This window comes from Fringilla coelebs, assembly GCF_963513975.1.
Source record: "Fringilla coelebs genome assembly, chromosome: 13".
In the NCBI taxonomy this organism is placed as follows: Eukaryota; Metazoa; Chordata; class Aves; order Passeriformes; family Fringillidae; genus Fringilla; species Fringilla coelebs.
This window is the reverse complement of record NC_140039.1, coordinates 8,755,748-8,783,293: the sequence shown is the minus strand read 5'-3', so window position 1 is coordinate 8,783,293 and position 27,546 is coordinate 8,755,748. Positions and strand designations below refer to the sequence as shown.

The following is a 27,546-nucleotide window of genomic DNA, read 5'->3' as shown; positions in this document are numbered from 1 at the left end:
CATGAACACAAACCATAAAGCAATGCTAATTCTACATTCCCACAGTGTCCTAATAAATTAGGGAGAGCTGGAGTGCAAACTACAAGGAACTGAAAAACCTTTACAATGGGAAATCGTGCCTATATGTAGCCATACATGATTGTTACTCATTAGTGTTAAAGGTTTGTGTGTTTCTTGCCAGTTTTTAACTGATAAAAGACAGTGGAAGAAGATATTCATAGCTGCCCTATTTTTTTTAATTTTCAATCTTAAAAGAATGCCATTTTACCTTCTTAACTATCTTTAACAGTAATATTCTCTTAAAAACATGTCCACATTCTATACTTCAGTGTCACACATTTTATCTGAGACTACACTCTGTAGTATTTCACCCTGATTTCACACAAAATCATGTGGTCATTTACTGGGTAATACCACATTTTTAAATGCATCCAGTACTCCACAACCAATGCACTGTTAGTAAATAATCCCACTTGTCCTGACAAATTTCAACAAACTCACCAAGTGAGCTGCTCTCAGCAACACCACCTGAAGTTCCACTAAAATACTCCCTGGGGTAACTTTCTAACAGCTTGCTAACAGTGATCACTTCTCTCCTTCTACACATATTTTCTAACATCTGGACTGTTAGAATTGTGGTTTTTAGGAAGGTCCTATAGCTGCAAAGACTCACTGCTGAGTACCATGAGGCAGAGAATATTCTCACTGATGTTCAGCACCTGTGGAAGGTTCTGTCACAGACTTCTTGAATGTCCTTGGACAAAATCACTCACATCAGATACTGAGATACTCCAAGACTCACATGTCACGTCATTTAGAGTGGAAGTGACACGGGGTTAAGCAGAGAAATGTCTGTCTTTGGGTTTAGGGGACTCTACTATTTAAAAAATCTGTATGTTCATTTTCCTCTATCCTTCAGTTCCCCAGTCTGTGTCCAGCTGACTGTAGGCATTGCAAGGCTCTGGAAGCACCATACCTTACACCAAAGGAGCATTTAAATGTGAGGATTTAGTGAGTTAGGTTTTTTAATACCTTCTGCTGCTTCCATGAGTTGATATCAGGGCCACAGTTCCTGTAAATCCGTAGTTTCTGAATGGTTAACATGATTTTCAGTCCCCATGGCAAGCAGTGTCAGTTGAGAGCTTGCTTTGTTCTAATTTATGTTAACATTGTGAAAAATTCTGCACAAATACTGCAAAAAGAAAGCTTTTAAGCCTAATCAGTGAAGACATACTTAATATCTGTAGGCTCACACAAAAAAATGCTAGTCCAAAGGACATAAATGTACTTTTACATTTATCCAAATGGAATAGGCAAAAAAACCCTCAAACAAGCAATGAATAAATTTGTTTCTAAAATGTCCTTTTAGCCTGAGGAACCCAGTACAGGCTGTGACTGAAACAAGTAGGCAGCTGAGTTTGTCTCTGCAAAACTCCAAGATTTCCTGTTGATGGTGCTGTGAAACACAGCTCAATGCCCACTAGAACAGAGCAGCCTGTTTAAAAGCACACAAAGCTCAGGGATTTATGAACTCACCCAGTAGAGCACATCAGTCCATCCCTCCATGGTTATGCACTGGAACACAGTCAGCATTGCAAATGCAAAGTTGTCAAAGTTGGTTATGCCTCCGTTGGGTCCAACCCATCCTCCCTTACATTCGGTGCCGTTCATGACGCACTGACGGCCGTTCCCTGAGAATGCACAAGGTGCTGGATCATCTTCAACTAGAATATCTGCAAAAGGACCCAAAAGTCACAGCTCTGAGTCCTCAGGGTGCCATGAGTTACTCCTTCACATGAGGAAATAGCAATGCTGTTGTGAGATAAATGCGGATTTCTCGCTGAGAAAGGCAACGCATCAGAGCTTTGGAGGTTTCAGTCTCACTCAGATCTGGGCCTTACTACCTCAAAAATAGGTTAATAAAAATAATTAAGCAGTGGAAAGAAGCACAATTTAATAATACATCATTTAGAAGCTCCTCATGCTGATTTTTTCTTTCATCTTCACTGCTGCTATATCACTTCATGGCACTTCACACCAACACATGGACTACTAAGGAAAAATGGATCTAATTCCTACACAGTGTTGTCTTCATTCCTTAGCTGAAAGAAAAGCACCTTTAACCACCAGGTAAAATGGTTTCACTCTTTCAGAGTTCTCCCACAACACACACATCCATTTCATTATTTCACCTGGATGGTAGAACACTGTTTTCCTTCTTCATTTATTTCAGAACTGCACTCCTCACCCCATTGCCACAATCTGGATTTGTCCCTTATAAGTAATCACCCTTATTTTTCTTCACTACTGGTATTTAAACCACACATATCAGAAATGAAAACCTATTCAGAGCATGGTCTGGTCTCTAACTAGTTTGATTTTTTGGTGACTTTGGTGCTGAGGTGTTTTTTTCATTTAATGCACTGTACCTAAAATTGTGAACCAGTGTAAACTGGGGTAACAACAGCTTAAGTGCTTTGGCCCCTAGTTCTATTTCAAACTGAAATCCCACAGATTTAAAAGAAAACATCATCAAACCCTTATTTTAATCAACAGTTTAATGACTTACCTGAATCAATAAGAAAACAAGATTTGTGCATTTTTCCAATAAAAAGTTCCAATCCTATAATAGCATAGATTATGATTACAAACAATACCAAAAGGGCAATATGGAGGAGAGGGACCATGGCTTTTATAATGGAGTTCAGGACAACTTGTAAACCTAAAAAAAAAAAAAAAAAAAGAGGATACAGGATATTAACCATATTTCTATGTCTTGCTCTATAAAATTTTATATAATTACATATTATTAGCTCTTAATGATACAGACATGCAGAGATAATCAGATTTTTTTAAAACATCTATTACCCAGAACCACAAAATGTGCCTTTAACATAAAAATCTTTGTAAGAATCTAAAACTTTCTGTGTAATTAGTTCCTCTGTTAATAAAGTTTATTCGTGGAAGTCGGTGCTTGAAATGTGTCACAAGAATCTGTGGGTGCTTTCATAAAAAAAGGCACTTAGTGTGTGTCTGTAAGTCATTTATATGGCCTTGAAATTCTGTGCTAAAACAAAAACTTTGCAGCAAGTTCTGAGAAAATGTGCACTGAGCCAATTGCAGAACTGTCTTCTTACTCTGGGAGAAACATATAGTTAACTGGGAAAGCACATTTTTAATCTGTACAAACTTATTCTTTCATCATTTATCCCTTTCAAAACTGCTCTATTTTCTTTTTTTCAATTAAATATTTATCCAACTTTTGGCTTTACCAAATGATCTAATCCCAGACTAATGAAGCTGCCACAGTATCAATGAGAATAAAATATGCCTCTTCTTTAACTTGATAGGTTTCCTCTCTGACATTTCAAAGGACTGCTTCTGTCCTCACTGAAGCCCTTTTGCCAAAAATCAATCCTTTCCATGTAACAGTCCACGATATATTAAACACAGAATCAGCTTTCTTCCTTTGAATGCCTTGGAAAGAGCTGTACTGGAAGTTGTGAACCTTGTATAGCCCAAATATCTTCAATAATTAATAAAGCATTCAAAGAAAACAGGAAATAGCAGAAAATTCAATTGTTTTCTTAAACATTATTGTTCTACTTTTTAAGCTTCCTAATTTATCTGTTAGCTCTGCTGAGATAAACAGAAGGCATTCATGTGCATTGGAGGGGGCAGGAAACACAAAATGTGTAATATGCTCTGGCACACACTTACCAACATATAAACTATTTTAGGACCAGCTACACTTTCAGATGCAGGGCTTTAGAATTAGAATTAAATTTAGATTAAAAATCTAAATTTAATTTTCTGGTGTATTTGCATTTTTACATGCAATTTACTTTTCTATAAAAGCTTCTAGAAAGGAAGTGTATTCCCCTGTCTGCTTATTGAACTGTGTGAGGAGATCATACACTGACTGAATTCACAATCCCTTGTTCAACTTGAAATAGGGTATCACTCATCTTGAAATTCCCTCTGTATACATAGCCAGATAACAGAAACTCAGCTTCATCCCCTTTCTGCAGTGCCTGGAAGGAGACAGGTGGATAATGAGAGCAGCCACATTCCTGGCTGCAATGAAACAAAGAGAGCAGAGCTTACTGGGCACTCCTGATACGAGTCGGAGAGGTCGCAGTACACGAAAGGCTCTTAGGGCTTTGACATCGAAGCCACCAGGTTTGCCACCTGAGTGGCTGCCACCGTCTGTTTCTTTGGTTAATTGTTCCAATATTACACTAAATAATCTAGAAAATGAGATGAAAGGTAAGGTCATCACTATCTATTTACCATGCAGTCAAAGATACTACTTTGGAAATTAGTTGAACCGCAGAGCATTCTGCAAAGCTGTTCAGATGTCAGACTAGAGGTATATTTACACATTAAATCATGACAGACAGAGCTATGAAGTGCAAGACTTTATAATCCCTCTAGAGAATGAGGATCACACAGTTTCCAATAATTTAGCATTCAGCTTATATATACAGTTTGCTATTTTTAAATAAATGAAGCTGCTTTGCCACTTTTGTTCAAACATTTTAGCTTTAACATTTGGAGACTTAATCTTCTCTTTAGAAGAAGAAATAGATAATAACTAAAACCATCTGGTTTAATTTTGGTGGAATATATGAACTCTAAGTGGCACAGCAGTACAATATTCTATACACAGCCAGCAGAAACTGAATATTTTAAAAATAATTAGAGTTCGCCATTTAATAACACCAAAAGGATTTGTTTCTTACACATAATACCTCTGAGGAAAAATATATTCCCAGATGGCTCATTTATTGTATTGTATTTTTTCCCTGCAGAAATGAATTAGTCATTCATTAGAACAGTTTGCAAGACTTTTATTTTGTTTTCCCAATTTAGCAGCAATTTAAAGTGATGCATGTTCTTGAAATCCAAATTAATCTTAGGTTTATGTTAGTTTGGAACTCCACCTCAGATGCATGGATTTCTAGACTGCCACTAGACCACACAAACTGTGTTATCCTTTGCAGAGAGTCTGTAGTCCAATAGGTGCAGAGCTGCACTTCTCCTGAAAGGATTATCAAGTTAATAGAGTTTTGCAATCATGAGAAATGTTTCACACTTGTAAAGGATGCCTGAAATGTGCAGGGTTTTAGTTTGGTCATGAAAAGTTTTCACAACTCTGGTTAAGAACTCTGTCACGCTGGATAGTTTCCTGAAATCATATATTATTTAATAGGGTGCCTAAACCAGATTATTGCAGGCTTTACCCTCCCCCTGCAAGCAGCTGACCCACATCAATCCATATCCATCCCTAGACTGCTTCATTCTGCTCTAGAGAAAAACTCAGCCCCAAAGACTCTCCAGATGTTAAAGGGAACATCAGCAGCCCACATACTGTTCCACCAAACCCAGACACCCAACACCAGCTCCTGATTCAGCCCTGAATTTAATGGAAGCATAACTGCAGGAAAACAAACACCTCAGTGGTTTCCAGAGTGACTATTTGTGCTCAAAGACAGACATTACTAAAAAGCCTTCTGAGCCAAGTCCTGAATTCAGAGAACATTTCAGCCTGTCAGTTCAATACAACATTCAGAAAATGAGAGGGCATGGGCAGGTGCTATGAAAGCTTTCTCTACTGGGACCTTATTCCTTCACAGAAATCAATGGAAATTACATGAGAGACCACGCAGGTGAGCAGACTACTCAGAGTAATTCCTACTCTGATGGGTTACAGAGAGAAATGACAAAGAGTAGAAAGCATCACATTCACAGCTCTGTCTACAGCTCTGTCATTTTGTGTTGTCCAGCTGAAACCAGGACATATGTCATTCCTAAAAAGCCATTAAGGTATCAAACTATTGATCTGCTTTATTGAAATTTACATTCATATTCCTCTACAGTTTATCAAAGTTTAAAGGTTTAATTAAGATTTGATCTTAAAAATATCTCTATATGTGTTTCCCTTTTGCTTGTAGGGATTTCTTTAGGTATAATTAAGATTAATGGAATTGGACTGGCTGCAGTCTCTGCTGAGAAAGCAAATTTCTATACATTCAATATAGGACATCATGGCAGCTCTTTCAAGCTATTAGAATACCTAATGAAATTTCCCATTGAAGCTAGTCAAATAGAATGAGGTCCAGAAGTGGCTCCATATCCACCTGGGGTTATATATGAAAATCAATTTTTCACTCTACTATTATGTATTAATTAAATAAATGGGACTTAGCTTGCTTAATCATGCAGGTTGTGTTCTTACTGAAAGAACAAAAACCTTGCTCACAATTCTGTCAGCGTGTGACATGTTAGGAAAGGTCCACCTTGTCTTACAGGTAGGCTGCTGACAACCTGCACATGAGTTTATATTCCAGACTTTTGGATTTAAATTAGGACTTAATTTTACTGCGATATTTTAAGCATTTGATAAGGTGTAGTCATTTTTTATTCGTATTTTCAACAAATTCAGTGTGAGCATTTGACCTAACTCCATTTAGCCTCCAATAATGAGTGTTTTAGGAATTAGTGGAAAATTTTTTAGTTATCCATGTATTTAGGACACAGCCAAAGATAGAGGTCATGTTAATTAGACTGCTCCAGGGTTACTGTAACTCCGTGGTCACTTGACAAAAGGGAAGAGGTCTGTTCAAGGGACTGCTTGGCAAGGGAGCAGAGCTGTGTGTGACAGTCTCCAACCTGCCCACCAAGCTTCCCCTTCAGGCACAGGGACCAATCTGTTGAGAATGACCTGACCTGATGAAGGATCTATTTATACACAAATTTTAGTCCTGGACCAAAACTGCCTGCATGCCAAAGGACTGGCCCAAATACAACCTTCTCAGTAACATTCAGTATCTCATAATCAAAGAGGTACAAATCAGGCATCCTTATATTTACAGTACTTCCCCAAATTTAACAATGCTTTGCCAAAAATTCCTTTACTTAGCAACTCTTTCTTCCCCTTAATGCAGCAACAACTTAAAAGCAGCACACACTCTGATTTCTGAGCCTTTTCAAATACAGGCAACCCCTGATATGGTTTGAATTTTAAAATGAAATTAGAATTGCATACTGCAAGCCAAGGTTGTATTTGCTACAACACACAAAGTTGTACATAGATAATGTTCTCCATGTTCTAGATAATATATACTTTTAGCAAACAAAATTTGCAGTACTGGTTAAACAGCTGTTTAACATAATCTTCACAACATTTAGGAAATTGAAGAATATACATCTCAATATTAATTCCCCAGATAGCAGAAGGCAGGATCTAATGAAGCAGCACAGCCACTGACATCGAGTTGCTGGCACAAAAATAATTTATCAATAGGTAGGTGCATAATGAAAGTTCCACTCCTCTGAACCTGCATAAGGCCCAAGCAGTCCCTTCTCTGGGGCAAAGAACAAATTCTGCAAGGTTTCCTGGCACAGCAAGGTGCACAGGGTAAAGAAAAAAAAGGTATTTTTAACATACATTCAACCCCAGGCAAACCCAAATCGTATCTGTATCTGACATGGAGCACCTAATTTTACTCAGACTTTGGGAACATCAAGGAATCACTGTTAATTCTCTCTCCCCAACCACTCTTCTCCACTTTGAAACATGTGGGTCCTCCCAGAGGTCTTTGTGAAACAGATGAACTCCACATCACTGCAGAGAAGGGTTAAATAAATAAATTAAATAACAACATGCAGCCCTTAAGAGATCAACATACGGAAAGACACCAGGAGTTTGAGAAAATCAGATGGAAAAGCTTCTGAAAAACAACTCTGGAAATCTCCAGCAGGACTCAGAATTCCCAGGGAACTTGTAAATGCAATGCAGTCTATAGCCAGGGATAGCACTGAACATTTTATGACTTCTTAACATTTTTTCATTCAGTTCATTCTTTTACTCCAAAGAAAGAAATCCAGCATAGGCTGCTACTCACAGGCAAACAGGCCTACACCTACCTCACTGTAAAGAAAAGTTTAAATATTTTTATAATGGAAGATAAGCTACTTACCCTACTATTACTATTACAAAATCCAATAAATTCCATCCGTTTCTAACATATGCATTGGGGTGTAATAATAATCCATATGCTATAATCTTCAAAAATGTTTCAACTGTAAAAATTATCAGGAAGGCATATTCTACTTTTTCCTGTGGAAGACAAAAAAAAAGTACAATGAAAGACAATGAATGCAACAGCTCTTTTTAATATTGACAATTGGCAACAAGTGGGTACTGATCAGGACTAAGGAAATACCTTCATGGCAGTTTATTTCACAGGTTTTAATTGCACAACACTTAATTATAACTGTACTGACAAGGTTATAATTATATAATTGCACAAGGTTTTCTTGTTTTCACATTCTGTGAGAGGTAAAAAAAGCTGTTTCTGCAAACATTTAAGTATCCTGTACCTTTGCTTAAGCAAAGAGTCCCATCCAGGTCAACAGGATTCTCTGCATTCGGTATAACCAGAAATTTCTGTAGAACAGAGCCCTGGAAATACCCTTGAAAGGCAAGCAGTGGTGTACTTCCTTTCATTTTTAATAAAGTTTTAGTTGTTTAATATTTTATTTTACACTGTCTTGAAACTTTTTAATCTTGATTAAATGATGGAAGCTTGCATTGACTTATTCTCCCTTTTACATCACCAGAATTTCTTTAAAATACCCTATTATGTTTGAAGAAATTTTAAGGTACTGTACTACCACCTTGTATCATTGAAGCTCCAACATCAGATTTAATGGGGTTTTTAAAGTGTTATTAGTTTCTGCATTTTCCCAAAATTTTTAATTCAGAGCTATATACTGAATATCTTTTCTTAGCTAACTAGATACTCTAGAAAGAAGAAATCCCAAAAATATCATTAGCATGCTTGACTTGGTAAATTGAAGTCACCACTATCAAAACAGAGCACTTAACAACTGTTCTTTTTACCTTCAGACATGATCATTTCATTATTTTCTATAACACTTTCTCTCGTTATCTGTTGCTACTCAAACATTACAGCCAAGAATAAAATGCACAAAGAGTATGATTCATTTCTTACACTTGTTCAGGGACACATGATGTTGCTCATTTATCACATAAAGGGTTAATTATATGACTGTAACTGCTCAGTCAGGATTAGCATCTTCTACTATCATTACTCAAATAGAACACCAACATTACACACAAAAATACATTATCCTTATTTGTACACATTCCTTATTTGTCACACAGTTTGGCACTGTCACGCACAACCAAAGGAAAAACCAAACCTTAATCATTTGCAACTTAAACAAAACTCTTGATATTCTCTATGTGTGAATCTTCAATTTGGGCAGCTAGATTTCTTTCCCTGCCAAAGAGGCCATTTAGGATGGTTATGCATAGGATGTGGTATTTCCATTTATAAATCTGACACTGGGGATTTAATGGAGGCACAGGATGGTCTATAAACTCCTCTCCAGGCAAGCAGCCCCCTGGGATCACTGGGGCAGGTCAGGCACTGCCATTGCAAAGCAAGGATTCCTGCCTCTCCTCTCCTGCTCAGCTCAGTCCTGCACCCCTGCCTTTTCCCCCCTCTTTTGAGTACATTTCATGAACACTGTGGAGCTTCATCCGAGGCTCCTCAGCTACTTTCCATTTTGGGTGAGATCTCCCAGCCCATGAAACCAATGGAACCTCCAGAGAAACCTCCTTCTCCTCAAACTTCCTAGTACTTCTTTCCAAATTGTCCCTCCCACTTAGCATCCATTTATCACCAATCAGCCAGGACAGCAGCTAGATTACAAGAGTGGAGTGGCCTCCCACAAGAAATGTCGAGGTGCCCCAAAATCCATCAGATCCCTTTGGCTAGAGAGCACCACTGTGGTTGTAATGATATGAATTATCAGCATTCCTGAGAAACACACTCAGAAATGCTTAAGCACAACAAATCCTACCACATACACATTCCACAATAACAGTTATTTCTGTCTCCCTGCATACAACTAAATTTGCAGCTCAGTTATAGGAAGATAAATAATGTAGGAAAACATAAGGAAGACAAAAATATTACAGTTGTCATTTGCCATGGGCAAAATATACACCAAAATCATAGTAGTAAAAGAAAAAGGGAGACAAGATATGTATGTTTCATTTATGCCAAATTTCAATACCTTCTTTACTTAAAAGGAACACAGCATCCAGGATTGGATGGGACCTTCTGAGCCAAAATAACCTCACGTGTCCCTAAGTCCAGAGTTTTATAGGCAACCATGTAATTTCACTCCATCCATTCAAGTACCAGTTCCACCCTAAAAACCATCTTTGCTCTTCACTGCTCCCCTTCAGAAATATCCCAATGCTCTTCTGCTCTCTGGGCTAAACAGCAGTCCCAGTGCTAAAGTTACACAACGTTGTTAATGTCACACAGCCCTGCAGCTCATTTTAACGGGACAGTTCAAATCTGAGCAACTCTGCCCTATCATTTCCCATCCATCCTTGAAAATTAGTACTGGTCTCAATCCTGTTTATCTCATCTCTTTTATGGAAGCAGGAGTTTTTATTATTTCCTAAACAGTGCTGCAAGCATTCCATTAGAGCTATATGGAATGTAGGACAATCTCATTTTTACAGCCTCTGGTGGGCTCAAGGTAAGTGTGTGTTACTTTACTGATGGACCATAAGAAACCTTGAGAGCTGCACCAACAGAAGCCACATGAAATCTCAGCAAGGAAAAATGGGAAGTGCTGCCCCTGGGTTAAATAATCCCACAGCAATATGGGCTGAGAAAGGACCTGGAAGTCGCACATCAATTTAAATGTGTGCTCATTTAAATCAGACAAATTCCATTCACTGCTTCATTTTCCCTCCCTTCCTGCTTTCCTCCCTTTCATGCTCTCACACACTTGATTTCTTTCTTTTTAAAGCACAACCTGTGTCTTCCACAGAGGCCAGATGAATGACTTGGCCCCACGGTTAACACACAAAGTACAGGCTGTGCTTTCTTCACAGACTGTTTGGCTCTTTAATAAGTAGGCAGCCAACAGATGTTCTCACATAAACTGCAGAGCTGACAACCTGCTCACCCTCAGGAAGGTTCTGGTGGTCTCTGCTCACACTTGGATAATTTCTTGCTGGTCACTATGGACATCAATTTTTGCCTCTGCAACCCTGATACATCTGCAGGCCACACATCATCTTGTACCTCCAGAGCTTAAGCAACCACTGCTCAAGAGTAAATAACATTTAATTTTCAGTATTCATGAAAGAGTTGTAGAGGCAGGATTTGTTTGGGAAAATAAAACTAAAACAGTAAGAGATAAATTCAAAATACAGACTCAAGACTAAAATTTTAGCAGGATATTATGCACACATTTATCTGGTCTCTTTTCTCCACAGTGGTGAAATCACATTTTGTTCAAATTTGTTGATATCTTTAAATGAATACTGAACTTCATTCAAAATGGCAGTAGGTACACTAAAAAAGTAGACAGCTAAACAAAATAGTAAGGAAATACCTTAGAGCATGTATTGAGTGCTTGCAAAAGAAAATCTCTATTAAAAGAAACCAAGAAGGTGGTTTTGGTTCTAAAAAACTGCAGAGATTATTGCAGAATTTGGAATAATTCTAATATCTATTTCTAATAATTTCTAATATCTATTATTGCATTTAATTCTACACTGCATCATAAAATTAGCAGAAAAAAGTGACAGCTGTAAACCTAAAGAAGATATGAAGCACAACAATATGTCTGTGCTCTGAAGGATCTAATCCTGAGGCTGTATAGATTAATGGTTGTTTGTTCACTGATTTGATAAAGCTAGGTCATCTCTCCTCACAGGCAGCTGATTCCAGCAAGGCTGTCTGACACTTTGGTTAATGCTGCTCGAAATCTTCAAGTCTCAGCAATCTTTTTCTGAATATATGATGCAACAGGGCTGATAAGATAAACTCCCTTTCCCATGGAATCCATGGAGTTTGCCTTTGGTATTGATCATGGTGCACAAAACAAAGGCCATTCTTGCCCTACAAGTTTAGGTGCAATCATAAGAGCCTCATTATTTCAAAAAAAAAAAAAAAAAAAGAAAAAAGAAAGAAAAAGCGGAAAAAAAGCAAGTATTTGCTTTCTTATTTTAAGTAAATCAGCTTAGCAGAAACCCTGTTGCTCAGGAAATCTTTTTTTCCCCCACCCTAGCCAGATGGTGTACATTAGTCATCATTTATTATCTTCATATTTTCAAAATCTCTGAAAGAAATATGCAAAGCTACTGTTACATGTCAGAAGGTGACACACCAAAATTCTGCATTTACGTTAAGATGTTTCACGAGATAACTGTTTCAAAACAGGAAGTCATTAATTTGCAAAACCTTAATCTATTATGCTAGGTAATTAAGTCTTACTGTAATAAAATTTCTATTCCCTTAGCATCAGAGATTGGAATTATTTCTTAACTGAAGAAATACATTTTTGCATCCAGACTAACAAACATGCATCAGAGTAAAAACTGCTTAGCAGATAAAGTGACTCAATTTAAGCAAATTAGGCAGACTGACCAACTTTCTGAAGCTTGGACACAACACAGAATACTTTGACATTATTGATTTAGGGATCAAAAACAAAAAAAAAGAAAAATCACATGCTGTTTAATAAGTTGTGTGACTGATGTCTGGACAACACATAAAAAGCCATTTATCTTTTTGACAATCAGCCATTTTTTCAAGTTCTGGCACTGGGAAAACACTCTATCTACAAGACAGAAAAGTAACTTGAGGTTTGAATTTTAAAAGATAATGACAATTTTTCACTTTGTACACCTGTATTCCCCTGAAAATCATCTGTGACATTGAGAACAGTAACACTTAACAATAGGAAAGTAAACCTATTTATTCCCACATGTGAAAAAATGTTAGACGTTTGTTTTCCTAAATACCTTCAGTAGGGTAAACTTGCATTATATAAGGCTTAACAATTTCATTTGCTGGGGTTTGGTTGGAGCTTGTTTCATTTGTTTGGTTTTGTGGGGTTTCTTTGTTGGTTGGTTTCTATTACAGTTTAACAGACACCCACCCCTAAGGTTTTCAGAAACTCAAACACTCTGCACTACCCCATGTCCTGGTCTGACCTCCAGGTGAATACACAGGGAGGACATGGTTGGGCCTGGTACTTCATTGGAATTTTTCTAATCACCCTTCTCAGGTTTGCAAGAGAAGAGCCCCAGACCAGTGGTCAATCTGTGAGCTTCATCCTACACTTGTGGTCTACTACTGCCCCTGCAAACCAGCAGCACCAAGAATATTTTATTCAAACCTCTGATTTTGGAGAGTGGTCAACTTCCATGACCAGGACTGGGTATCTGTATCAGGACTGGCTAGAGAATTAAAATTTTATTTTAAAAAATTTCAAGGGCTTGAAATAGTACTAGAGGGTGTGAATTCCTTCCATTGGTATAACAATGTCAAGAAATTTCTTCAGAGAAATCTGTATTTAGTTCTGACTCCTTCTTAATGCATCCTAACATCATCTCAGCACTAGGATTCCATACAGAAGACACTGGGTGCAATACATGATGTGGAAATGATGATTCCATACTGAGAGGAAGGTATGATTGCTAATTAAGTTCCAGTGTGAAATATCTAATGCCTTTCTGAGAACTAGTGCTGCTCACTCTATTACCTCTTCACAATTCTTTTCTTTTAAAAATAATTTCTTAACTGCTTAGATACACTTTGATTTACTCTATATATTTGTTAACAGGTAAAACAAAGCACTGCACTAAAAATCACTCCAACAAATCTAGAAAGATTGCATTATTTATGAGCACACAACCTGCCAGAGCACTAGAAGCCATAAACTAGAGAAATGTCAACAGCAATGTTGCTGATGAAATACATTTTCAACTGAAAGAGAAGACAGGATAGAATATTGCTGGTAGACGCTGCCCAGAACAACAATGTGGGGAACCAAAAAAAATGCCTTTATCCAAACTGACAGGAGAATGGTCTGCAGTAGCCATGAAAATGTTAAAACACAACTTTATCCTCGAGTGTCTCAGTTGCTGAACAAGTTGTCCTTTGCAGTTTTCTTCTCCTGTGGTAGTTTCTGAGCCAAATGCTTGAGGTACCTCTTTGATAAAAATGCTATTTCATAGTCAAAAATCAAGTAACGCACTAATAAAAGACTTTGTTTTGAAAGAATACCTCATAGTAAATTCCAGATATGTGAAATGCAACGTGGCTGTAGAAATTGGTATTTCCCTGCAGCAATAAAACGCAGGAAGATTCCCATTTTGTGTATCCACTAAGTATTTGGATAATTATGAAAAGAAAGCCCTCCAAGTTCTTCCATCTTGAACAAAAGGCTAAATGAACATAGAAACATTTTCATCAGACATCTGAGGATTAGATTGCTCTGGCTGTTCCATAACAACAAAGAAAATGAGGATCTGTAGAGAAAATACAAGGGAAATGTGCTCTTTTGCTATGACTGTGTTCAACAGAAACCCTTTGCTCCACTGCAAACACAGAGCTCTTGGACAAGAAATATTAAAAGGTGGAATGGCTCTGTATAAATATAGAGGAGTTGCAAGAAAAATTCAAAAACTAGCACAGTTAAACCAACAATTTGTATCCAGTCTACAGACAAGACCCCTGGTGTACCAGCTTTAATTTCAGCAGTGCTCGGGTACAACGCTGGTCCACTCTTAGGAAAATCCATTAAAAATTCAAGCATTTAGCTGGTTTCTACTAACAGCACCACCATGAAGCTTTCCTGTTTTCTTCATTCTAACCATGGCTGAAAAGCATTCAAAGTAACCCTAAATCTACCAATATTGAAATAAAGAAAACATGGAATACTACTGACATCCACTGCTAAGATATCAGGAAAACTTGTGACAGTAGAAACAACTCAAATACCTGAATAAAGTTGAAAACATTTTCATTCATTTCCTCTGATCTGCAGATCAAACCTTCATGATAAAAATCTTCAACTCCTGATAGAAAGTAAAATATGAGTCTGCCTTCCCTAAAGCCACATTTCTTGTTTCTTTATGGATGAATCAGTTTTTCCTCTATCTTGTGGAATGTAGCCAACATAATTTAGGGTCCCTCCAGTGCCTGCTACAATTACAATTCCAGATTCTGCAAATGCTTCTAAGTGCATCCTTGTAATCTCTAAGCTACAATGCAAAATCATTTTCTTCCTTTCATTCCCATACCATTTGGCATCCCAGGAGATGTATTTAGGTTCTGAATGTCTTATTTCATTTTCCACTTCTCCACACAGAGCACTTGATCAAGAAGATTATTTTATTATTATTCCCATCTGAACTGCATCTAAGCCTGTTTTAATTTATTCCCCTATCTGGAATATCAGTTTTGATTTCCAGAGAACTCACTGTCCACAACAATATATTCCTAAGTGCTCTGTCACTGCTTCAAGTTCACTTCTGTTATGACTATAAGACAGTTTGAGTACACCAACACTTGCTTTTCTTCCACCTATAAAACTGACATAGAATGCCATAGTCCCTGTGATTTTTCATCCATCTATTCAGTGGAATAGCCCCTAAAGCACACGTACAAACATTGTTCTTCAAAGTAATTACATGAAACAAGAGCCATTACCTCCCTTTTGGAAAATTTAGGCCTTCTCTCCCAAAGAACCAAAGTCTCTACTATCCCCAAATGGGCAAGAAAAAAAAATACATTATTGTGATCAGACAAAAATGTCAGCAACCAAGAGCCAAAAATGAAAATGATTTTTTTTTCTCTTTCAGTCATATGCACAGAATTTAAAAACCATGCATTTACTGGAGGTCACAGAATCATCAGGGTTGGAAGAGACCTTCAGGATCACCTGGTTCAAATATCAACCCACCACCACCATAATCACCCCTGGACCATATCCCCAAGTGTCACTTCCAGATGTCCCCTGAACACTTTGAGAGATGGTGATTCCACCACCTCCCTGAGCAGCCTCTTCCAAAGCCTAACCACTCTTTCCGTGATTTTTTTTTTAATGTGAACCTTTCCTGACACAATTAAATGGCCATTTCATCTTGTCCTTTCTGTTGAGATTTCGTAGAGGACAACAATCTCATCTAAGGGAGTTGTAGAGAGTGGTAAAGACCCCTGAGCCTCCTTTTCTCCAGACTAAACAACCTCAGCTCCTCCTTGTAGAACTTTCTAGACCCTTCCCCAGCTTCACTGTCCTTTCTCTGGACACACTCCAATGCCTCAATCTCCTTTTGAAACGAGGGGGCCAAAACTGGACACAGGATTCAAGGTAATTTGATTGCCTAAGTAAAGATATTTCACAGCCAGAAGAGCTGAACTGAGAATTCTATTAGTCTCCCACCGTTTCAGTGATTTGAAGAGAGCTCTAAAAATTATTTGATTCTATTTCAGTGAGTGTAACTAAAATACAAATCTTTGTACCTTAATGGCCTGGGAGCTGATGACATATGGGAGCCAGTTTATACTGCATATGGGTTTTTAAAATGACCACTGAAACACTTACACGTATTTTCACAGTCCATTATTACACATTGAATGGCCAGTGAAAATATTGGAAAAATGAAGGTCTGAAAATTAGTCCTTAACATGGGAGGAGGACTAACAGGAATTTACACTCCACAGGCTTAATTCAGAATCACTTTGGAGTCAGCAGCCACCATTTTCTGTTTCCTTCTGTGAACTGACAATTTTACGTCACAAGTTTTCTACTCTGATTCCAACACCAGTGCCTCAAATTTGAAAAGAGGGTCTTCATCTCTGCACAAAAAATGTCCAATACTCTGCAAATAAAGTCCTCAAAGTGTAACAAAATGCTTTAATTAATTATTTCCTTTGCTTAGTGTTATTTCTAATTTATGATTTGCCAAAGGCACTGTTTTACTCGTGTTTTGTGGAATACTTAGCACAGCGTGAAATAGATGGCATCTCCTCTGTAGCAAAAGTGAAAGGTTGACTTCTGCCCTGGGCATCTTTTATTTTTTGTGAAAGCTTAGAGGTAGAAACCGAAGCATGATAATTGAACCTTGAAGGAAAAAGTAGTGACATTATAAGAGCTGCTTCTGTCAAGTGATAAATATCCTGTGATATGATATATTTAATTTGTATTAATAAATTCGTTGTGTTAATAAAGATTAAAAGGTAGTTATGCCATAGAAAATGGGACATGTTGGACATGCTGACAGACAGTAAGGCCCACTTACCATTTCCAAGCAATCATGCAGGTTACTATCAGATGAAAATAAAAAGGATAATTCACCTAATCTTTTTTTAAAAAATAATTCTGCATTTACATTTATTATACAGGGCATACTTAAAAGGTGGCTTTCACAGTCTCCAGCACCCAAGGCATAAACCTGAAAGTGCCAGTGGAAATAACAAATGATGCAATAGAAGTGTGTGAAACCTGAGGCAAGAATACATCGCAGTCAGAACCCAATGGCTCTGCTCAAGTGACACACACATTTGCACTCAGAAGTTTTGCCTTTTTTTTATTTTGGTTAAAGCTACCACAGCAACATTCTCCTAGTGAGGTGTGTCAGAACTAATGTAGCTGAATGTAGTTCACTGTAATTGAAAGTAATTCATGCTGTCACATTTACTGTAACGAGAGGTCACATCTCCAGGGCCATAAATGTTGTTCACATTAATCGTAACTGACACCTTCCTCCTCCTTCAGGGAAATTCAGCCATATTACATGGCTTAGCTCACATCCTTTTTAAGTATCTGAACTTCTTTATGTTTGGCTGGTTTTGTGGTTTGTTTTGGGTTTATTGGTTTTTTAAGCTAAAAACAGGCAAAAGCATCAGCAACAAATTCTGCCTGGTGATAAAGTCACCTCACAGAAAAGTATGTAGCAATAATTATAATTACCCTGATTTTCAAAAATCCTACAGATTTGACCTGAAAAAAATTATGACCTGAAATCTGGCTGTTTTGGAAACAAAACCAGTTCTTAAATTATAAATTCATATAGGCCATATTCTATAAGATTAAGTAAAATACAACACACTCCATAACGACCCCCTGGACTACATGCATTAATTTCTTCCTAATACTTACATATATTATGATTTAGGAATCATAAAGCCCCACAGTAAACAATGTACTTATTTTGAAACACTTAAATTCCATACTGACATGCCAGGCAATGACCTCCACTCCCAACATGGTCTATACTTCAAACCTGATAATTCAACAAGGACAGTATTTCCTTAATAAATATTAACCAGTTATCTGGGGGGTTATGGCATGTAAGTCTAAATCTTTTGATCCCTATTTAACAAAGCTATACACCTGAAAAAGGTCCTTCAAAGCACTGAATACATGTGCACTCCTCAAGTAACAGTGTACAGAAAGTGGAAAGGTTTTCCCTTGCATGCTTAGTTTATCCTGAATTATAGTTGAAAGATGCTGAAGAAGTGCAATGTAAAACCTCACTGGCAAGAGTATGATATGTTTGTTAGCCAAACAATAATCTAAGTTTCTTTGGTTTGTTTTGTTTGGGTTGACCAAGAATCTGGGTTTTCTCCTTGAAAAATTCAGTGGTATCTTAACTCAGAATTAAAAGCTTAGGGTTTGGGTTTTTTCAAAAAGATCCTTATGGGAACACAAACTATATATTTTCATTTACTCACAACGACAACTGATAATATTAATGACAAAAAGTTTCACTGATGACTCTCAGAATTATGTATTAAAGAAGTGAAGAACATAAAAATAGGAGGACAGATTCATTTCTATAATGACTTGGAATAATATTATTTTTTGAAAGGCAACTTACTCTTAAAGTTACAATTATTTGAAATTGATCATAACGCCACAAGAAAACAGTTGTTTGATTTCCTTTGGTATAACTCAGTAATAATGCTACTGAAAACAAATAAACTAGATGAGTGTATGAATTTTTGAAGAATCAATGTGGAAAGACTCCAGACTCACTATAACAGAACACAACTCCTCAGGCATAAAGAAAATTTATTCTTTCAGAGACCAATTTTTCTGTTGTCTGACAATGCCATTTAGTTTTGGTGAGGCATCCAGCAATTGTGCAATTTCCTACAGTAGCATTTGGTGAAGAGAGACACAAAACATTGCTGTGAGCCCTGCAGTAAAAGGGTGCTGAATGACCTGAAACACCAAAACAACAAACACATGACCTCACTGCAATAAAAAAAGTCATATCATGCTTATTCTTCTTACCTTTAATTAACATTAACTGTTATCTTTTTAGTAACATCACACAACATTTCTCAGAAATAATTCTAGGTTGTTCTTCCAAACAGGTAAGCACTTCATGTTTCAGTATTACCACACTATTGCATAATATTTGTCCTGCACCAGTGTCTACAATAGCCTTGATGGTGCTTGCTGTACCAAACATCTCAACAAGGACAAAAACATGATTTACATTTCAACTAATTCCCCATCTCAGCCTTAACTGCATTATAATTCCATCAGTTTCTTACTCTGGAGGAAGTCATTTCAGCACTTTTACCCAAGTACCTTGCTCATTCCTAATCTCCAAGGTTATCATTAATCTATATTTTTCCAATATAGTATCACTTAGGAAAATAGCTCAAAAGTCATCGTGAAACCATATTACAATAAATCACCATTTCCATTAACACCTCAGCACCACAAAAACTATACATAATTAAATAACTATGGGCTTTTCTAACCAGGGAGGTGATTTTGCTTTAGAAATACTCTTTCCTTTTATAAAGAATAAGTCAGAACATAAAAATACATTTAGATAATAAAACATGCACTCCTATTGAGTCCTATGAAATACAGCTGCTCAAATCAGGTCTATTATTTGCTTAGGACTCTCTATGTACTTCAATAAAGCACCAATCATTAATTTCAATGTTTTTGGTGAAAAGAAGCAGCAGCCCTAATTATTAACCAGTCTGCCTAAACTCTGAACATGGTTTTGCAGATATTCTAAAACTAATTTTTGTACAATAATTTCACAAGGAGTATACAGTCTAATACTTTATTAGGATTGGGGGTAAATAAATCAAGGCAATATGACCGGGAATTCAAATTTTCCCCCTTTTCCTACTTCATTTCTTCATTCTTTCCTGCACTCTTTTCCAGCAGATTTGACAGCCCTGAGATGGGAAGTTGTGGGGCCAAATCCTGCCAAAATGAATGTCCTGTTCACTCCTACTGGAAGTCTGTTCCCATATCTCACCCCTCTGGCATTTAGAAAGCTCTTCTAATCACTAATGTAACTTTACCCACAGCTAGTTGATACCCAGCTGTTCTTGTGCCAGCACTACCCTTTAGCTAGAGCAGCTTTCCTCTCCCCCTCATGTTCCCCCACTGAAATTCTCTCTCATTCTTCAATTTTCCAAGCTGAAAAATGTCATGCTGTTAGTTCCCTCTTATGAAATAAGTTTATTCTACACAGTCATCCTATTATCCTTCCTCTGCACCTATTTATTTGAATTGATCCACAAGAGGATGATTAATTTACCCTCTGTCAGAAAGCAATTTCCACATTGTGACGAAGTAGGCACATAAATCTGTTACGTAACTTTAAAATGTGAATTTCTTATTTGTCTGTTTCTTTGAATCTCTTTAAACTCCATACCTTCAAATCCTTACTTTAGGGTCAAAATTGTCACCACTTGAACTCCACCAAAGAATCAACACTAGTTTCTCGAATCACATCTGACTGAAATCCATTACATTAGTTTTTGAAGCTCCCCAGACTTCCATTTCAGTAGGGCACCTTAAGCATTTATCATTTCTATACAAGCACATTGAGCTTCTTAATATTTCACATGTGGGGAGCCCTTTCCATAGGGATGCTTCAAAGACATCCCTTTTCTTGAAGGAGGAAAGGATTATTCTGGTAGGTCCACATAAAGTCATCTTTTCCCTCGTTACGTAAGCCGAGATTTCTGTGCTGTCAAGTGTTTCTCATGGCCAGAGTTAAACAGCATTGTCTTCTAAGTCAAAAGGAGTAGGCTTGAACCCAGAATCTGGAAAGCATCCAGCTGTAGTAATATGTTTTCTTTGGATGAAATATTTTGAACAAATGTAAAGCCTTTTTACTACTGCTACAAAATATGGTTGGATTAGGTCTTGGGGCTACGCACTTTGTCATTTCAATTCCATGACAGAAACAAGCCATGAGAGGAGCAGAGAGAACTTAGTCAGGCAGTCAGCTCCTGTGATTATTAAACACTTGACATTTCTGTAAAAAATACTTCACACTGAAAGAAATAATAATTTTCTTAACCTTTACTTGCAGTCTTCTAGAGGTATGATTAATCAGGGGCTATGATCTGTAGCTGTTTATTTTTCTGGTTTTTACTGCATGTTCTGGCACAGGTCATTTTAAATGCTGTCACTTGTTCTTTCCCTCTCTGTTGAATGTGCACCCTTTCACCTTAACTTGGTTTCCCAAAAATAATAAACCTACTTCACACAGAATCATTCTGAAAATACTTCACACAGGTGAAAGTACATATTTTGAAAGTTAGACCATCAATCATTACATCCATTATCCCATCTGCTAAACAGGAATACTGGAGTACTAATGACATTTTATGCCTCAATTAGATTTTGGTTCATTACATAAGAAAGGGCAGCACAGATGTGTTATCAAATAAAATTAAATTACAGGACATATTTTAATTCTGAAAAATTATGTGTTCAGATACCATTTATTCTTCCGCTCTGAAAAAGAATAAAAAGTCTCAAGAAAAGGCCAAGTTGGGTTAGTTTAACTTCTGAGTGATCCAGGGTATTCTCCAGAGCAATACCCCCAGCCCTGGCCAAGCAGAGCTCTGCTTCCTCAGAGGACCTGAGACACCAGAAGCCGAGTCTGAAGCCAGGCAGCCACACATTAGTACAAGGCACAAGGAAATTCACTTGACATGCTCAGGACAGAATACTGAAGACAAACTGATGCTAAGCTTTTATCTCCCTATTTTCTCTTCACCTCCAAGTTTCACCAAACTCCACAAAACATCAGTGCAGAGCAAAAAGGAAAGCAAAAATACACCATAATTGCTTATACACATTCCTGAGAGTGCTTGGTCTGAGCTAGAGAACAATACTTCGTGCTCACTTGGTGTGACATTACTGTCTATGGGCTGTCTATGACAACAGATATTTTATTTCTAAACTCCCATTAAGCTTTGATCACATTTTTTAATTGGTTCAATGGAATAAAATATAATTAATACATATATATAATATGAAATGCTTCAGGGAAAGGTGCATGAAGATGTATTTATCTTATGAATAGCAAAGTGACCATAAGATCAAAAGGCAGATTAGTATCAAATGGATCTAGCAGAGAAATAACCTTAAAACTGTAGGAGTAAGACAGCAGCAGAGGCTGATAACCTGCAGCCTTAGAGGGAAGTCACTGACTCTGCAGCTGCTCTGACCTTCCTGCCCAGGGCAGTGAGCTTTAAACCCACCCTACCTGTTCTGTAATTAACCCTCTGGCTGTGGTGAGCACCAGCTGCACCCTGCAGTTTGGCAGCACCATCCAACCTGGTATTGGCTGGCAAATCAGGCAGTCTGATCCAGGACAGCGTTCAGGCTGTCCAGGGCCTGCCAGCACCCAAGAACCTTCTGCACAAACAAACTCCAGCACTGCTCACACGGCAGGGATGAAATCAGACCCTGCCGATGAGAGAGGAGCCCAGCCCAACGTGAACCTCTGCAGCCGAGCCAGCTGAAAGGCTGCTCTGTGCAAATTCTACCTGCCTCTCATTTGCTTTCATATTTTAATGGTAGCTCAGAAAAAATACAGAACACAGAGCCTGTGTACTATGGAGTGTGTGTGCACACAGCCTGTCACAGTCTGTGTGCAGGCAGTGCACAAAGGACTGGCACAGTGGGAACAGAGAGTGCAGCCCTTCCCAGCTGGTGTAAGCAGCAGTGACTCCTCACAGCAGCTCCTGCTGAACACTGGGGAGAAAAGGAGAAAGGGAGATTTCCAGCCAAGCCCCTCAGCTGGGCTGGCTCCCAAATCTCTCTAAAGCACAGTACAAGGATAGGAGAGCATTCTCCTGCCCTTCAAAAACAAAGTAGGTCAATATGACCTGGCTGTGCTTCCTGACATGTTTATGCTGGCCAACTACTGCAGACTGCAAGGAAGACATTTCAAATATACATCCATCAGAAACTTTTCCATATGTTTGCTGTACCCTCACATAAAGAGCCAGAGGAAACAGGCAGAGGTGAGAAACTGAAATCGAAAATACACAACTATTTTTATTTATATCTAAATTATCCATGTCCTCATATTAATCTAGAGGCTATCTCCTTGCCAGGCCAATGTAACACTGATGAATATTTCTTTTTTAAAAATTGCATTCCCTTAATTTTTGCTTTCTACTCTATTATCTTTGCTCTTTAAAAACAAAACGTAAAAGTAAATCTTCCCCATCCCAGATGCTCTTAATATTAAAATTTCATCACGAACACTCAATTCATAGAGATTTGCATGAAGTCTGATTTTCAGCACAAAAATGGACAAAAAAAGACTGAAAATCCTGTGTGTGTTCAGTTTAGGATAAACACAAATACAGAAAGTTCATGTAAGAAAAGATTAGTAGAGGATTAAAACTTTAAAACATAGGTGAAGAGAAGGTTAAAACAGGATATAGATCCTATCACCTTTCAATCATTTGTTTAAACTCTGCTTAGGTGCATAAGGGTTGAAATTGGATTCTTTGGATGTTCTTCTGCAGCTCCAGTCTAACCCACCACCACACTCACAGCAAATCCTGCCATGAGTGCCTGCAAAACAAATAGCTGGACAATCTGTTTGGCAGAAACTGTGGAAAAGCCAACAACCTCAATCTACCGACTGAACCCTGAGGTTATTTTCTACTTAGCAAACATTAACTCAAATTAAAATATTAATATATACACTGAAGTTTAGATACTGCATTTAGCTGTGCAAATACCCAGATTCAGTGCAGGTAAGGGACTAAGTAATAAACTTGAACTGAAGTGGAAATAAAGGATCATACCTACACTTACAAAAGCAAATAACTTGGTAAATCATAACTGTCTATTTTCTGTTCTCCTTTGAAGCACGATAACTGAGGAATTCAAGGGAAGAGTTGAATCCTTTTGGTATACTGAGATCTGCCCTAAATTCTGGATTACATGGCAGGAACCATGTAATCTTTACACTGTGTCTACTTGGAAAATTTAATAAAGTTTAGGTCAAGTTCTTCAGAATCCATCCTTATATCTGTCTTCAATCACTTGCCCAACCAGGCCAAGTTCTTAGTAGATAACAGGAACTACAGTACTTGAGGCTCACAATGAAGCATCTGACAGCTTCCATGGAGACTGCCTGCAGACTATCATTTTGTAGATAAGGAAGTTCAGCCTGCTTCAAGCAATAAATTCACTTTCCATAAAGAATGCAGATGGTTAGATACCAGCAGGATGAATGCTGCACTGGCCTTACATGAAAGATTTAATCAAGCAGCTTCTCTATTCATCAGCTATGCAAGAAATTCAATTTTTTTAAGCATTTAATTTGCGAGAGTATTTATTATTGTGGGATCAGACCTAAATACACTATTTCACTGTTTCACTGTAATAAACTGTGCCAGCTTTTTTGTGTGCTACCTTACCTCAATTACCTCAACTTACCAAAAAGCGCATTTAAAAAAATTCATAAAGCCAAACTACATTTTTAAATATTATCATAAGACTTTCCATCCCTCAATAGTACCACATACACTGAGACTACATCCTTAACTTTCTGTAGAATGGATGTTCTTACATTGATTCTAAAACCACACAGCAAAAAACACCCAAAGTGTTAAGCAGAGAACCTCTCCCCTCAATATTTTCATAACTAGCCCACAGGAAAGCATTACAATGCCTAAACACTGAATGCTCTGCAGCACTTGTGTAGTCATTACAATACTTTGAGTCACTTGACAACTGCACATAATATTTGTACTTCCAGTGGCAGAAGCAACCATGATAATGTACTTGTAATCAAACTGCCAACACCAAAAAATAAGTTCCAAATTAAAAGCATTAGACTAGAAAATTTGAAGATGGAGGAGAGGAGGAAAAAGGATTTAAAAATATTCATTAAAATGTTATGCCTCAAAAGCATAATTTTTATTTTTACTGTAGTTTTGAGAAATATTCTTGCAACATTTTCACACGCATTCATTCAAGATCCAGAAATCCACAGCTGGGAAATCTGAACCCACAAGGCCCCACGTTCTTCTCTTAAAATTCTGCTCAGAGAAGCCAAACCCAGGGAAAATCTGGGGGCTGAGGCTGTACATTTACAGTGTATCCATGCCAGTTCAGACAGCAGGAAAAACTCGACTGACATCAGACACGGACATGATCATGAGTAACTTCAATTATTCAATTGGAGCTCATTAGAAAGTTAGACTTGTGGAGCATGTCAGATCCCCAGCAGGGCAAGGAGGCAATCCCTGCCATGGCTGAAGTGTCTCTGAAAAGTTTGTCAGCTGAAAGAAACATTACCAGACTTGAAAAGCTGCACGAGTCTGCACAAGCTGGGAGTGCTGCACCATGTGCAGGTGGCATTTAGCACTTTCAGCCTCCAAATCAAACTCTGTTTGCTGGACTTTGACTTGGAGGCTGTTTCCCACAGGTCCTCATTTTACATTAGTTCTACATACAATGAAATATTTAATGGTTGTACATTCAGCCTGTGACAAGATAAAAAATGTGGGGAAGGACACTGACAACCCTTTTTTTTTTCCAGCAGGAGTACTGAATTAAACAGAGCATTTTTCCACTTCCATCTTTTCACTCTTTCTCACAAAGGCAAAACCATTTCAACTACATGAGGATATACTGGGCATATGTTGATCCAGTTAAGTAAAAAGTTTATTAAAAACCATGGGGAGGGGTCATTTTCTCAGAGATTTGTTTGTTGGTCTGTCTCCCCTCACTCTGTACACTCTTGAGCAGAGTCCAAGCAGGAAAACATGCACTGGAGGATGAAGGCTGTGCTCAACTAAGCAATGAGACTGAAAACTGTTCATCAAGCTAAAATTTTATATATTCCATCTTCAGGGGAAACATTTTTTTATAAAATAAAAGTAAAGGAGGAGTTTCAGAAGAGTAAGAATCCATACAAAATACAAAATTACGGAAGAAAGTAAAACAGAAGACATATTTGACATTTTATCAGGGAAATTGCAGAAGAAGTATCAAGAGCTGGATCCTCTAAGTAACTTCAGCAGAAGGAGAAAAGAAAGCAAAGTCAGCTTGATACCAGACTTCATCCTCCAGGAATTTGAAGGAGGGACCATGGAAGTTACCAATAACATCAACACAGCTAAAAGCTCAAGCAGAAATCATCATTATCTGATCTCACCCAACAAAAGCCTAGAGTGCTTTTGCCAGCCTGAAATAACGACTGCCAAAAGCAACCCAGGGAAATGTTTTATAATCAGACAACTTTAGTGCTATAAAAACAAGAACAGTTCAACTCAATTAATAAAATCTTCTCCCTTCCTCAGGGCTAAAAAGCAGTGCCCTTCAAGCAACCCAGGGGAAAGAAATTAATCTATGAATAAAGAAGTGTCCCTTAATAAGTTTAGTAACTCCATTTTGCCCTCCAAACATACCTCTGACCAAATCTGCTCTTTCTTGGCAGAGATCCTATGTAAACTTGTCAGAAGAAAAGCACAACACATGAAACTGTGCTTAAGTATTAAGAGTGAATACCAGAGACTCATGTCATTCACTCAAGAGCTGGGCCAGAAGCTCTGGCTGGTCCCTGAACAAAGATTTTCCTCAATTTTGAGAATGTAGGATTTCTTCTGCCTTCTTTGAGCAGCAGAGACCGTCCCAGCCAGACCTGCAGACTGCTCAGGTGCACCTGGGGCATCTCCTGTCACTGCTCCCATTTCACCTCACATCTCAAACTTTGTACAGCTTCCCCATCCTGCATTAGGATATCAGGCTTTGCTACATCCAAAAGGTTGAGGGCTTGGACAAAAACAAGGTAACAATCCAGCCCAAGTGTTTGATGGCCTATCCAGGACTCTCTCAGTTCTATTATAGGTAGGCATTGACAGATCCTAGAATGACCTTCAGAACTCTAACACAGAATGCACAATAACCTGCCTAAAAACAAAAGGGGAAAGAATTACAAGATTAGCAAAGAGCTACATGATAAAATGAGAGGTAATGCAATTAACATTAAAGAGGATACAAATATAACTCCAACTAGACTGGGAAGAAAAAACTCTGATTAGCAAAACAAAATGTAATGAATGAACACAGTTAAAGTAGTCACAACTAAGTCAGCCTACACAGAAGTAAGTTTGGAAGAACTGAGTGAGTCTACCATAATTTTGCAGGCAGTAATTTGCTCTAGACAACATCACGAGATCTAAAGCATAATGGGAACAAATTGGATTAGCACCAATTGCAAGGAAATGAAATGCAGGAGTACTCAAAGAGGAAAGAGACATGCAAATTGCTTTCATAGCAATGATTTTCTTTGGGACTGCAGAGATTAACCCAGCTTGTTTCAGTAAGTGCAGGGGAAGTGGGGAAGTCTTGTTTAAAAGAACCTGG

The 27,546-nt window shown here is 37.8% G+C and overlaps 1 protein-coding gene across 1 annotated transcript in view; it reads right to left on the bottom strand.

The window, feature by feature from the left end:
• CACNA1D (calcium voltage-gated channel subunit alpha1 D) overlaps positions 1-27,546 on the bottom strand; it is a gene marked incomplete at both ends in the record, with an annotated part of 162,208 nt that overhangs the window by 97,137 nt on the left and 37,525 nt on the right. The window contains 4 exons of the mRNA XM_084214320.1: positions 1,537-1,733; positions 2,570-2,722; positions 4,108-4,250; positions 7,986-8,125. Coding sequence (XP_084070446.1) covers positions 1,537-1,733; positions 2,570-2,722; positions 4,108-4,250; positions 7,986-8,125 — 633 coding nt within the window. The remainder of the gene's footprint in view (positions 1-1,536; positions 1,734-2,569; positions 2,723-4,107; positions 4,251-7,985; positions 8,126-27,546) is intronic.